Source organism: Passer montanus, unplaced genomic scaffold (assembly GCF_014805655.1).
Source record: "Passer montanus isolate IOZ18808 unplaced genomic scaffold, ASM1480565v1 scaffold58, whole genome shotgun sequence".
Taxonomy (NCBI): domain Eukaryota; kingdom Metazoa; phylum Chordata; class Aves; order Passeriformes; family Passeridae; genus Passer; species Passer montanus.
The window spans coordinates 4454940-4469025 of record NW_024370816.1 but is presented as its reverse complement, the minus strand read 5'-3'; the positions used below and the strand labels follow the sequence as shown (position 1 = coordinate 4469025).

The 14086-nt window shown below is 41.4% G+C and overlaps 1 protein-coding gene across 6 annotated transcripts in view; it reads right to left on the bottom strand.

Annotated features, from left to right (window-relative positions):
- Positions 1–14071, bottom strand: part of SWT1 (SWT1 RNA endoribonuclease homolog) — a 26650-nt gene extending 12579 nt beyond the window's left edge. For 5 of the 6 annotated variants that reach the window (XR_005629475.1, XR_005629474.1, XM_039726222.1 and 2 more), the window contains exons 1-14: positions 14001–14071; positions 12932–13006; positions 10786–10844; positions 9375–10110; positions 8308–8379; positions 8113–8169; positions 7383–7512; positions 7158–7259; positions 5449–5637; positions 4994–5087; positions 3661–3797; positions 2856–3004; positions 1451–1589; positions 488–633 (exon numbers count right to left, since the gene is read on the bottom strand). Coding sequence is in view for 4 of the 6 variants with exons in the window: in XM_039726222.1 (XP_039582156.1) it covers positions 488–633; positions 1451–1589; positions 2856–3004; positions 3661–3797; positions 4994–5087; positions 5449–5637; positions 7158–7259; positions 7383–7512; positions 8113–8169; positions 8308–8379; positions 9375–10110; positions 10786–10844; positions 12932–12997 (2076 nt within the window). In the remaining 2 variants the exon portion in view is untranslated. Of the gene's footprint in view, positions 1–487; positions 634–1450; positions 1590–2855; positions 3005–3660; positions 3798–4993; positions 5088–5448; positions 5638–7157; positions 7260–7382; positions 7513–8112; positions 8170–8307; positions 8380–9374; positions 10111–10785; positions 10879–12931; positions 13007–14000 lie in introns of those variants that run through there. The other variant, XM_039726221.1, reaches the window with a different exon arrangement.
- Positions 14072–14086: the final 15 nt, after the last annotated feature.

Here is a 14086-nt window from a genome sequence, read left to right as displayed (position 1 = left end):
AACCAAGATAGTTGGAATTTTCTCCACAGAGCTGAGCTCGGAGGGAAGCCCAAGTTCTGAGAACACAAAAGGGGCCAGGACAACCACCACAAATCATGTGATACAAGGGAGTCCCTTCAGCTACAAAGAAAGCTGAAATAACACACTTAAGAAGAGCTGTATGGGACTCATGTCACAAGGAGAACCAGCAAGTTTAGCCTCTAAGGCCCATCACATACAAATGCAATAGAAAACTAAGACTAAATAATGGTTTTCAGTCACCTTTCCAATACTAACACATTTATATTAGGGAAAAAAATGTATCAGCAGATATTCACTGCATGAAAATAAAAGTTAAAGTTAGGGTCTCTTCATTTTGAAAACTCCAGCAACTTTCCTGGAGTAATCAGTGGAAATGATGGGAATATTTAAGAAATCTAAGCCAGGTTTGGAACATGGAACAATTTGAGGATGGGGTGAGGGGGACAAACACCAAAGCTGCCCTTACCCCCCCGAGGGTCTCACACAGTTTTGTCACTTCAGCATAAGCCTGGGGGAGGACACCGTTGTAGTCTGACCTGCAGCTGAAAGCATGGAGCAATTTTTTGGATTCCTGGAGTAGGACACGCACTGTTGAGGAGTCAAATGGTTTATCTGATGTTTAGACATTCATGTAAGAGAGAGGGAAAAAAAAAAGTTAGGATTTAACAGTCTTGGCAGGCAAATTTAATACTCAAATAGCTAGATTAACAGAAGCACATGAAAAGCCCAGGAAAATGGCTCAGAAGCATCAGGTACAATCTCAGAGAAACATGCATGAAATTGCTCACTCCTTAACCAAGCCTTCCAAATTTATCCTGGGATCTTGCACAAGGATCAACTGGTATTTCTAAAGTAACTCTGCAGAACAGCAGAATATCCCAAAGAGGTAGAACCAAGAAATTCCTAGGATATCCTGAGTGGGAAGGGACCCACAGGGATCATGGAGTCTGACCCCTGGCCCTGCACAGACACCCCAACAGTCCCACCCTGTGCATCCCTGGGAGCATTGTCCAAACTCTCCTGGAGCTCTGGCAGCCTTGGGGCTGTGCCCATTCCCTGGGGAGCCTGGGCAGTGCCCAGCACCCTCTAGGGGAGTTCACCAGGTCTGTGTCAAAATTAAATTCTCTCAAAGACATCTTTAAACAAATGGAAGGTTTGTGGGGGTTTTATTTTAGTTGGCTTCTTTTTAAAACAAACCTCCCTGCCCTCACATACCATATTAAATATCCTTTGCTCCTCCATAAAATTTTTGGCAAATGCAGATCATTTGGTCACATGTAACATGGGGCAAAGGAGGGAAAAGCATTATTTGCTTTGTAAAACAATTCAGACCTAGGTGACCATTAATACACACAGTCAGCTCCATAACTCAAAGCAGAACATGGAGGCTTTTTACAAGTTTACTTGTAACTTTCCCAGGGACTGTTACCTGCATAAAGGTGTTTAGAAAGACATTCAATGGTTGAAAATAAACTCCTTGGCACCACATAACCAAAAACAGCCATCCAGTGTTTTTTATAACATTTCAGCAGGTTTGCTAAGGTCCATGGTGGCTTCAGATACAGGATCTGGAAGAGAGTATATTATAAATACAAAAGCTGGTTTTCATTTGGACATATTCCTATACATCCCACAACTGCTCTGTTCTGCAAGAATGTGATGATTTGTGACTGCTGAAGGAGAAACTCAGTGATTGCTCAGAAATAAGACCATGACCAGATTTAAACAAGTTTATCTATTAATAAATAGATATTAATAAGTAGATAAATTTGATTCAGCAGCACCATGGGTTAAACAGTGATGCTCATTCAGAAGCAATGCACAATCAATCAGCCTTATGATTCGTGGTTCCCCATTCCTCAAAAACTCTTAATACCTTTGATTTATATCAAATAAATCTAATGAGTTACTTGTGCACAAAAGCCAACAGTAACAAGAACAAAAGGCATAACAGTAAATATGCCTTTAATTTTCCACTACTGTTACAAAGTAAAAATAAACACTGACTACTTACACATGAAGTAAAATATATGTATTGCAAAAAAATTGAGAATTCACTACTATCAAGTGAAACCAGTGTTTGAAGATATGTTTAAAGAAATTAACTAAGTGGATAGAGATGTGATTGAAAGTTTAGCAGCTAATCAGGGCAAACAACTGTCACTCCAGGATTTTGGGGGATTTTTAAAGCCACAGAGGCTTACATGCAATAAATTTAAACTTTTAACAACCCCCCACCAGCTATAAAATGGAATCTAAAATAAAGCATGGACGATTTGGAAGTGCCTGGTACGTGGGTATTTATCTTCTGCAAACCACACTTCTGCAAGCATGTTTAGAGGTTCTCATTAGTACCCCTGTCATTCTGTATCTGCACTGGACTCAATTTAGCTGGGAACAGTTTTATCCACATCTCTAGTGGGGAAGAAATGCCTGCAACAAATGCCCTGATATTATACAGAACATGATGGAATGATTTCTTGCAGGATGTATTTACAGTGCAGGGTTTTACTTGAGTAGAAAAGCTGAAATAGAATTTTAATGCCACTAATAAAAGAATTCTGAAACTTCACAGTGAGAAACCAGCAGCCGTGTTACAGTGTCATTAAAATTCTATTAAAATACTGTACATGTTGCACACTAGTGGTCAAAGAGGATAATCTTGCTATGAAATGAAATATTAGAAGTGAACACTGAGCTGTTCCCTGTCAATGGTATCAGGGACCTGGATGACTTGGCTTTGGCTTGGTACAGGTATTAATAGCAATAAAACACCAAGGACATTCAAACCTTTCAATAATCAAAATATCGAGCAAAATGATGTAAGAAACCACCTCCATCCACAGGTTTCCAAATGCAAGTTTCATTTCAGTCTCCAAAATACAAGACAAAGCTTCTCCTAAGTTCTTTTCAAGGTCTGGAAGCACATTTGGGAACTGTGCAGTAAAACCAGCATCACCTCTTGTCTTCCCAAGTTCTGTATCTGTCAAACCAATGACACAAAAGGCATTTATTGAAACTGGGTTTATATCTAATTCATGTTGATGGCACATGAAGAACTTGTCCCCATAAATAAAGACAGACTGCACTTTGGTTTATAAAGCAGATGTGCTTCACCTAATTAAGTTTCAGTTATTTCTAGTTATACCAACCTCTTATATGGTGTCTATTTTTAATTAAAAGCTACTAACCAAGAAGGTTAATGTCCCCAGAGTATTACTCATTAATGATCTTACTCCACATTTCTTTTTTCCTTAAATAACTTAGATCATATAGAGCCAGCAGGGTTATCAGCAAGCACAATAAGATCTCTGTAAGCTGTACCTGTACCTTTGGAAAAATGAAAAAACCTCCTTCAGTCCCAAAAAGTTCAGGACAGCTTTTAAATTACTCTAAACACAGGAAATTAATGCAATGGTTTTTTCTATAAAATAAAAATACGTCATTTTTGAATTTCCCAGAACTCTGAGATGGTTTAATGCCTTGAACTTTCAGAAAACCTTTGAAAAAACCTTCCTCAAACAAAAAACATTCCTAAGGATTCAAAGCATAGGAAAACTGAAAGTATAGCAGTAACTGTTTTTCCTCTACCTCACTGATTTTTACAAACTCACAAACCACCACATTCCACAGACTCACCCTGCTTTGGCTGCTGCAGCTCCTCAGAGTTCTGAGGCCTATTTGCATTCACATTCTGCAGAGCAGTGACCAGATCAGCTTTGCAGAATGCCTTGACCTCACTCACAATGGCTTTATTACACAGATTTTTATCATCCCTAGAAAACAATTAATTGTTGTCAACCAAGGAATAAAAGCAGCACACTTGTATTTGGGAAACTTATTTTGTGAACTTCATTATATAGGCAAAGTTCTCTTTCTCAATAATTTAGAAGCAGTTCAAAAAATTAAACCAGAAAATTAAGTAAAAATGAGAAACATACTGAGAAGTGTTTCAGGGTCTACATTTAAGAGAACAATAGCTATAATTACTACAACAGTGATTACAGCAGTGATGCTTAGTTGCTTTGATCTCAGAAAGCAAACCAGCAATAATTCTAAGAGAGTACTGTCTCATTTGATGGCTACAGTCAATTCTTGTTGAGACCCTTTTTAACTATTCTGCTGGCCAAATCTTTATCTCACTCTGAGGTTCTGCTCCAGCAGAACTACTTTAAAATTCCAGGACAAAGTTGCATCACAGCACTTTCTCAAAAATTCCCATTGTGTATATTGGTAGAGGATAAAGGGATTTTTGGATGAAAACCAGTTCTGAAGTCACCTCCTGTTTTTTGATCAGTGAAACCTAAAATCACCATCACTACCCTATGAACACTGTGACTGAAATGGCATTTTCAGGAGTCACCTGTGTCAACCTGAACAATCCAAACGCTGCCCAGAGTTTTAATCCCACTCACTGAACCATGAAGGAACTGATTCTAACCAAGAACAGAGCAAGTAGAGCCAAGGAGTATTAGTCCTTCAAGCTGCCTTCACCTGCTCCTATCAAACTCAGAATCAATACCCAGAGGTCAGCTGTTATCCTCACAAACAGAAACAGCAGCAAATCCAACCCCAGCTTCCCTCTTTCTAAGATTAACACCTTCTTTGCTTCTGCTCACCTGGCTGGGAACAGGGATAAAGTCTCTAACTGGATCTAAATCCTTAATTCACACATTTTTTTTCTACTTGTAACTTCAGAATTATTTTTTATGAGAAACCAGAATAAAATCTGAGAAACCTATGCTTTAACTAGTTTCAAAATTGAATACTGAGTAAGCTGAATTCTATTTCAGGCCTCAAGCTCATGAAGGTGATTCCATCTCCAATCATAGTGGTTTATTATATGCTTCTACTCTAGCTTTTAAGAGAGTGATTGCCCTTCCAAGAGCTTACTTTACAAGAAAGTGCTCTTTCTTTAAGCCCTGACTTGAAAGCAGTGTGGCAGGAGTGCTAAAGGCAGCCAGGAACTCACGTGCACAGGACAACAAGAGCTTGTGGGAAGAGCTTCTGGTACTGCAGGCAGCACTGCAGGACGCGGTCGTCGTTGTTCTCGTCACTCAGCCCATCTGCAAAGGCAGGACAGACACAGCTGAGGGATGTGGGCTGTGCCACACAAATACAAACACATGTGGGCTCAGCCTCACAAACACCCCAGTGCACTCGTGGTGCTCTTTGTACATTTAACACTCCCCACACGAGGACTCAAGTGTAAGGTGAAACTGAGAAACAACTGGTAAACAAGAGATAGTGGAGACATTCGCATGCCACAGCCTTGCATAACTCTGAAGGCTGCTGTAAGAAATTAGCTCATGTTAATTAGCAAACAGCAGAGTGAAGAAGTCTCCATTAAACTCAGAATTCTAAGGTTGCCACTAGGTGAAGTGCAAGGATGAAGTACCCAGCACAAATGGATTGCACATGTATTACACATTTTTTGAGAAGCCAGCTGCATGGATTGCCCCCACAGTTTGGAATCCTGGTTCTTGAGACACTTGTAGATGAACTGCACTGCAGGGATGGCTTTGTCCCGGACATGCTGCAACATTTTCCCCTTCTTCAAGTTGTCCAGCTCTTGTAGGACGACCCAGGGAATTATTAATGCAAGTCTATCAACTCCTGGAAGAAAAAAAAAACAAACATCACCAATAAACAAAGGTATTTGCTGGAGTGACACAAACTACCAAACAAACCAGAGAACTTTCAATTCAAGCATCATATTTATGCAAGTTCACACCTTTTTGGCAGTAGTTTTCATAGTCCTTGCTCGAGAGAACCTAGCATTTGAAAAAGAGCTGAAAAAGGCTGACTTCCCTCTTTCTAATCTAACCTCAATCTGGCACTATACCGATTACATAGAAAAGTGACAGTACCAGGCAAACAAAAGGGAGACACAATTTTAATCAGCAGAATACTTTGAAAACATTAATAACACAGACTTGCACTGATTATCTTGGCACACAGCCGCTGTGAGATGCTGTAGCAAGGTGAAACAGCAGCTGGAATAGCAGGCTGCACACACCCGAATGACCACAGCAGTCACTGTGCCAAAAACAAGCAGCAAAGAAAAGCAGCAAGGGCTTGTGTTCATTGCCAACCAGCACTCCTAAACCAGGAACAGAAAGTGTGGATATTGGACCATGGTTTTATTTGTAGGTTAAGTATGGGCTGAACTTTAAAGCTTTTATATGAAATACAGGAATAAGGAGAAATCAGAAGTTGAATGACTGCTCTGTTGGTCTCCCCATGACAAATACTTCAACTATTTTCTTTCTCATTCACATTATGAGAACAGAATTTTTTAAAAATGCATTAATAACCATCTGCTTTACAATAAATAGGCTGGGAATCAGCAACCTTCTCAACACAGTGGGTCTGGTGCAGGACCAGGAGTTGCAGTGTTCTAAAAAGGCATCTCAGTGTACCTGAGACAGCAGCATTTCCAACCTGGGAGAAGAAATACAGTCTGACACACTCCTGAAATCACTCTGGCCCTAAGGAAAGGTATTTTCCAGGTGGCTGGAATAAGTGTATTCATTAGCTGAAAGCATATGAGCACCCTAGGCATTCTGACAATTCCAGATGTGCCTTCCAAGAATTGACACGCACGATCCCAATCCTGCAAACATGAAATATCCAACAGCTTCCCAGAATATCAGAGGCAAATATTAAAGCCAGGGTCTGCATTTTGAATTCCTGAGAAATTGCTCAGTTCTGTCACTTTTACCAAGACAGAAACAAAGCACTGACTGCCTGCCTAACATTTTTTAGATTGTTTTGTATTTCTATAAAAAGAAATGCTAAAAGGAGACAAGAAAATGGAATTATCACTAGTAAGGGGTTAAAGGCTTACATTGTGTTCTTAGAAAGAACCACTAAGAATCTAAGCATATTCCTGGGAGCATCTGCCATGACTCTCTTTAGGTACACGGGCTGTAAGCACAGTAGGTTCTGCTTCCACAGCTGAGGCTTCCCTAGGATGCAGTGGTTTGGGTTCACAGGACCAGGCTCTGTGTGTGCCTTCTGCCTCTGCATGAAACCTGCTGCCTTTTCAAGGAGCCCAGGGCTTGGTTTCCTTCAGGTATCCTGAAGCTCTTACAGCATCTGTTTTTCTTACTCATCAGAACATATTGACATACCTGGTATATCCTCAGATTTCAGGGATCTCACAAACTCGAGGTGACTAATCATTATATTTGTGTCAATCACCACTAGGATGTTCAGACCAGAACTAAAAGCCCCTAGGGGAAGAGAGAAAAGAGAAAACAGCAGAAATAATCAGTTGTGTGCTCCCTACTCAGACCATCAATAACTGTAATTACTTGTTGCCACTAGAGAGCAAAGTAGATCCAATCATGACATACCAGCAGAAGTATTTAAATCCTGTTCTGGAAGATCTATCTCCATGCTTGTAAGTTCTCCACAGGTCTGTACTACAGACAGGGCCATCTTCTTCTCCACACGAGCAACGTGCAAGTCTTCAACTATCTGCATCTACAGTGAGAAAATGGGTATGTGTGTAATCCATTGGAAGGAATCCCTTCATAATTATTTCCCAAAAATACACTTTTGCATTAAAGCTGTTAAAACTGCCTCAAAATGATGTCTGAAAAGTTTTAAGTCAGTACCAGAAATGTAAATCCACGAGAACTTCTGCATATGCTCCACTAAAGATATCCAAAATATGGCCTAGAAAGATTTATGACCTTTCTACATGGTATTCAAAAACTTTGCTGTATTTTTTGCTACACAAACTGCAAGTTTCCTAACAGGCACTTCTTAAAAAATATGTCTCTCTTCCAACTAAAAAGTTAGAGGATGAAAAATGAGATAGCTGGAGCACGTGAGCAACTATGAAGGCCCTTTTGTTGCACATGGTAACAGAAAGACACTCTTATCTCAGAAAGTTCCTGATTAGCAGCACTTCAGCAAGTTTGCTTAGTTTTTTTTTAAATAAATGCTCCACATTTGGGTGTACATCATGAGTCAACAATGCCAAACACTAGGAAAGGTCATGGAATTGTCCAGTTACACAACCTCAGTGCCCCTGGTCTTTAAGACAACACAGAAGTGTTAAATGAAAGCATTACCAACCTCTTGGTCTGTTTCTGTGTTCTGACTTTCTTGAAGGGGTGGAAAGTCTTCAGAGCTCTGTAGGGAGAATTAAAAACACAACAAACACACACCCTCCAACATCACAAAATATCAAGGAATACTGAGGTAAAAGGGATCCCCATGACAGGAGTTTTGGAATACAGCCCTACAGTGTTAAACAAGTCCCTCACTCACCTTTGGGACAGGCACAGGCTTCCTGACCTCACCTCCCTGGTAGGAGTCAGATGTGCAGGGGTCCTCAACATGCTAGAAACAAGCAGGAACAGAACAACAACAGGTGTCTTGGAGGGCTTTTTAGAGAACATTTGGTACTCCCAAGTGAATAGGGAACAGAAACTACAGTTATTAGCATCTACGGTATCATTTTAATAAGGCCTAGATGCATAGATTTCTTTTAAATAAACAACAGTGGATTACACAGCAAATTCCATCTGAATATTAACCCCCCACATTTTTTTACATTGAAGGTGCTTGACCAGGCTGCCCAGAGAGGTTGTGGAGTCTCCATCCTTTATCCTGGGCAATGAGCTCTGGCTGACCCTGCTTGAGCAAGGGGGGCTGGACTGGATGGTCTCCAGAGGTGCCTTCCAACCTCAGTGACTCCCCAGCTTTGCACATAACAACTCTTAGCATACACACAACCATAACACAAACACTACCATAACACAAACTGGAATCTCCAAAGTTGCTGGGCATTTTCACCAGAACAACAGCAAAAAACCCCCACGCTCAAGATCCAGCTTGTGTTTGGCTCTGCACCACAACCTGAGCTTAGAAACAAACCTGTCACAGATGAAAGAGAAGTTCTGCAGCACACATACCTATTTAGACCCACATCCACCCCAAGCTCTCCTGGCATCACTCCACAAGCAATGCTCTGTCTGGCAGCAAGTTTTCATTGCTTCAGTTTATTCATTCAAAAAATGAAATAACCACATCAGCTCAAACAAAAAATAGCTGATTTATACCTAAAGTATTCCACACCCCCCAGCAGCAAAGCAAAGCCATGGAAACATCTCTGCAGACACAGCCCCAACATCCAAGACCTTTACTCTTCTGGTCTGTTTAACATTTAGCTGAGGAACATGGAAACAAGGTTTACATTAGGATCAGAAAAATCCACCTAGTTAGCTATGAAACCTGGCTGGATTCTGTAAAGAAGACAGTCTGCTCATATAAATCTGCCATGAAGTAACCATCCTGAAACATCTACATAATACAAAGAATGGGGTTCTAATTACCTGCTTAAAACACAATGCTGTGGCTTCCAAGTCTCCTTTAGTTCCTGAGTGCTCGGGAGCTTCAGGAGAACCAGTGCTGTGTTTCTTGCGCTTCCGAGAGTCCCGTCGTGGTGGAGTTTCAGATGAGGAGTGTGATGATCTGTGTTTACTTGTGTACCTCTTTTTCTCAGCCAAGTCCTTATATTCTTCTTCTTCCTCTTCTTCCCAGAAGCTAGATAATGCACTTGGCTCTTTGCTGGCAGGTCTATCACCATGCCCAGTCCCTGCAGAGCTGTCAGGTGGCTTTTTGGGAATTCTGACATCTTCACTCTGCTTTTTTGAGCTCTCTGCCTTTCTATGTGGTACCTCATACACAGAGGACTTAAACTTTTCTATCATAGCTTGTTCTGCTTTTAGCTTGAGTTTACAGAGTTCAGCTTTCTCTCTCTTTTTCTTCAGTGCCTTGTCCCTCTGAAGTTCAAAGCTGTGCCAGAGCCTTTTTCCTTCTGTTCCATCTAACCGACTTCTTTCCTTGCTGGCAGTCACGACATCAGGAGTGCAGGTGGTTTTGCCATGTTTGATTTCTTTGGCTTTAAACTGGATCACTATTTTCTTCTGCCTTTCAGTATGAATTGAAGAATCATCTGGGGTTTTGCTTCTCTTTGGAGATTTCTCCTGGGATCTTCCTTCTGGATCGTGAAAACCACGAGAACTTCGGTGTCGCTTCTTCTCATGCCCATCTTTCTCTGGTTTGGACCTACAGAAACATGACCAAAACAGTAATTTAATTTAGCTCACTTAATGGAAAATAGCAACAAAAAAGGCACCTGCATTTGATGGAGACAAAGCTAAGCATTTATGAGCACCATATTCCTAAATATGAACTTGAAGCAACAGTTGTCCTTCAAAATAGTTTGATACAGCATTTTTTGGATTTTCCTTTCTCCACTGTACAGCCATTTTAGCTTTAAGAAAATGGAGAAAAAGCTTTTTCTGCATTCACTGTTGGTTTGAGAGACACCCTACACAGTTGAGTTTCTTCTTATCACACAGATAAGTTTTAACAGCAGTTCAGAGATAAAGGAGGCATGTTACCTAAAAGGTCAGCTTGGTGACACGGTGCCAAAACACACACAGCTTTCAAACTGTTTCTCCTGCACTGACTGGGCAACTTGGAAAGGGAACAATGGAGGGAAATATAACACCATTCTACAGAAATCATGAATTATTGTTAGGAAACTTTCTTATAAGAGCAGAGAAAATACTCAGTGATTATATTTACTATACACTGGGTTCAAAATATCCAAAGAAAGACTGGTTAAAACACCTTATTTTATTTGGAGAACAGGTTGAAAAAAAGTTTTCAGCATTAAACGGTCTGTGATTGTTATATTTTTAAGTAGTTCTATTTAGTGACAGATTGAGAATTTACCTCTGAAGATCTGTTTCTCCTTTTGCAGTGTGCTTGTAAGATCTTGTGTCTTCAGAGTTCTGAAAAAAAAAATTCAGGGTCTTACAAACAAAACTGCAGTTGAAAAAAAGAACTTCATAAGACAATGTCAAAACCGGGTGGTTTGTCTCCTTAGAGAAACACTAAGGTCAAAGGGTGCCAAGGATGTGCATGCAAAGATAAGGGTGCAAAGGGTTTAGCAGCACTTCATGATTTAATCATGGAGGACTTTAATGCTTACAAAGTGATTCAACAGGGTCCACTACAGCAGTGACAACTAGAGACCTGAGACAGCAGCATTCCTACCATGATCAATTCACAGGCACTCACCCAGGTAAAACCATGTAGTTTTTATACACCTCTGGGTTATACAACTCAGTTTTCCCCAAACCACAGCAGGGTGTAGGAAGTTACAACAGAGAAGGGTAACTCATGGATTATTTTGGATAAGGAAGCTCCAGACAGTTCATCCTTTCACAAATAATTCACTCCTTCAGTAACTGGGGCCTGCTGACTCAGTGAGGCAACTAGGTCACTGCTGCAGTGATTTTTCCTACCTAGAGAGGCTTTATCTGGTTTACTTCCACACTAGAGAGCACTTAATGCAAAAATCAAAGGCTTGCAGAAAGCAGGGGAGTCCTAACTTAAGGCAGTTCTGAGAAGTTCTGCCTGTGGCTGGTTCTGGAGCTGCAGGACCCATGCCAGCAATGCAAAGAACAAACAGAATGACAGACAATTCCAAAGGCTCCCCCCGGGGTCACATGCACCCCCCTGCTGTCCCCAGCAGCTGGAAAGCACTGAAGGAGCTCCCTTGGGGCAGGTGGAGCTCATGATGCTGCTGGGACAACTTCTGATAATAACAAACCCATTTCCAGCTGATCATTTCTCTCTTTAAAGCCTATTCCCTGACAACCATGAGTTTTCATGACATTTTTAATATTTCTTTTCAACCTACCTCCTCCTTTTCTCAAATGTTTTCATTTAATTTAATCATCATAAGCAAATTTTCTTACTGTTCCTCTCCTCCCAGCACTATCAGTTTGGAGTGTAAGACACTTCCCACCCATGCTGGGATCACACTGCAGGACACTTGCTCCTGGTTAGAGATTCCCTTATCTTTTTGCTGTTAAAGCTGTATTCTTCCAACTAGCTTATTAGCAATGAGCTACAGCACAAGGTTTTAAGCCAAGTGTTTACCCTTTGTATTACAGAAGTAAAAAAGCCTCAAAACAATAAAGCATCTTAGGATAAGTTAATTTTTAAAGACAAACTGAATAATAGTAAGGAAATCAGGGCAAGAAATAATAGTTACAAACATTTGACTTTGAACAACATTTTCTCTATGATCAAAAAGTTTCTAACACAAATAAATCAGTTTATAAGGCTATAATAATGCTTATTTATTAACAGTTGCAAAAAATTATTGAGAAGACAGGTAAAAGCTCTCTTACTTTATATATATTCCTTACAAAATCCAACAGGAAAAAAATCCAGCAAGTTTAAGTGTGGATTTAATAAACTACTGATTTATCAACTATGTCTTGCACTTCTGAGAGTAAATAACCTGTCAGAAGTGGACACAAACAATAAAAAACAATAGGAAGCTACACACAAGTATGACCAAAAGGTGGTAACACCTGTAGCACCTGTATTTTACAAGTGATTCAGTGAAAGCTGACTCACTAGACACAAGTATGTACTATATAAGAACATGCTGAGAATTTTGGTCATTAATTATGTCTCAGTGGCTAGAAGGAAATCTTTGAGAGTCACTCACCAAAATGCTGTGAAGCAAACTTGTGGTTAATCAGAAAATTAGGATATATCATCCAAGATCCAGAACAGTCCAAGAAAACAGCACTGGTTTCATTATCAATATTAAACCAATCTTTCTTCAAACAGAAAGATACACTAAAATGAAAAAGTTTCTTATTTTCTGATACCCATACCACTCACAGCCTCTGAAGAAAAACACATTTATCTGCCCAACTCAACCCTCCTGCTGTTCTTTATGACCCTGCTTTAAATTGGATTCATCCTTCTACCACAAGGCTACTAAACAATTAATGTTCTCTTGAATGCAGGAGGTTGAATTAAGATATAAAAGTAGTAATATTTCTGCTCATACTTTGTCATCCTGGCCATCCAAAGACACTTCCTTTCCAGACAGTTTCTTCAGCTTCTTTTTAGACATCTTCAAATCCTATGAAAAAAAAAAAAAACCAAACAAAAACATGTTGTCGTCATCCTGGCCATCCAAAGACACTTCCTTTCCAGACAGTTTCTTCAGCTTCTTTTTAGACATCTTCAAATCCTATAAAAAAAAAAAAAACAAACAAACAAAAACGTGTTGTCTTTATTTCTTGTTTTAAGTTTTTAGATCCAGATGAGATAAAAATAAGTTCTGACTGCACAGAGAAAAATACTTTATAATAGTCCTCTTTTGTTTTCTCACTACAGAGCCACAGCAGACCTCAACAGGGTTAATTAATTATTCATATCTGAGGGGACACCAGAGCAGAAAGGACAGCAATTACACCTCCCCAGAGACCTGGTACTATTTTGTACCAGCAAGCAAACAAAAACTAGTACACTTCAACACCGAGTCATATAACCAAGTTTTAAGACAGTCGGACATTGGCAGGGGCTGCCCAGGGAGGAGTCCCCATCCCTGGCGGTGTCCCAGGAAGGCCTGGACGTGGCACTCAGTGCTCTGGGCTGGGGACACGGTGGGGATCGGGCACAGCTTGGACTCGGTGGGCTTGGAGGCTTTTCCAGCCCAGCTGAAGCCGTGCCTGTCTGAGGCAGACCCGGCTGGGTGACTGTCGCCTTCGGCCCCTCGCGAGCATGGAGGAATTACAGTGACAGCCCCTCGGCAGCAGCCGCTCCACACAAACAGCGCACACCTCCAGGAAGTCCAGGGCAGCTGTGTGGAGCTTCACCCGCAGCTCCCAGCGAGGCGATGCCCAGATCCCAGCCCCGAGCGGGGCAGCTCCGCCCTGAGGCCGGGCAGCACCGGGCTCTGAAGGAGCCTCTCACGGGGGGCTGGGGGGCGACAGCTCCTGCCTCGCTCCCTCCGAGGGGACAGCCCGGGGCCCCGCAAGGTACCCGGGGTGCTGTCAACACAGCTTCCCTTCCTTCCGTCCGTTTCCCTTCCCTTCCTCCCCCCTCACAGGACGCCAGCGGCGCCGCCTCACCCCGCTCGGCCGCTCCCCGGCGGGCCCCGCGGCAGCTGTCGGGACCGTTCGGGCCGTGCCCGCCGCGGCCGCCGCTGCCCCGGCCC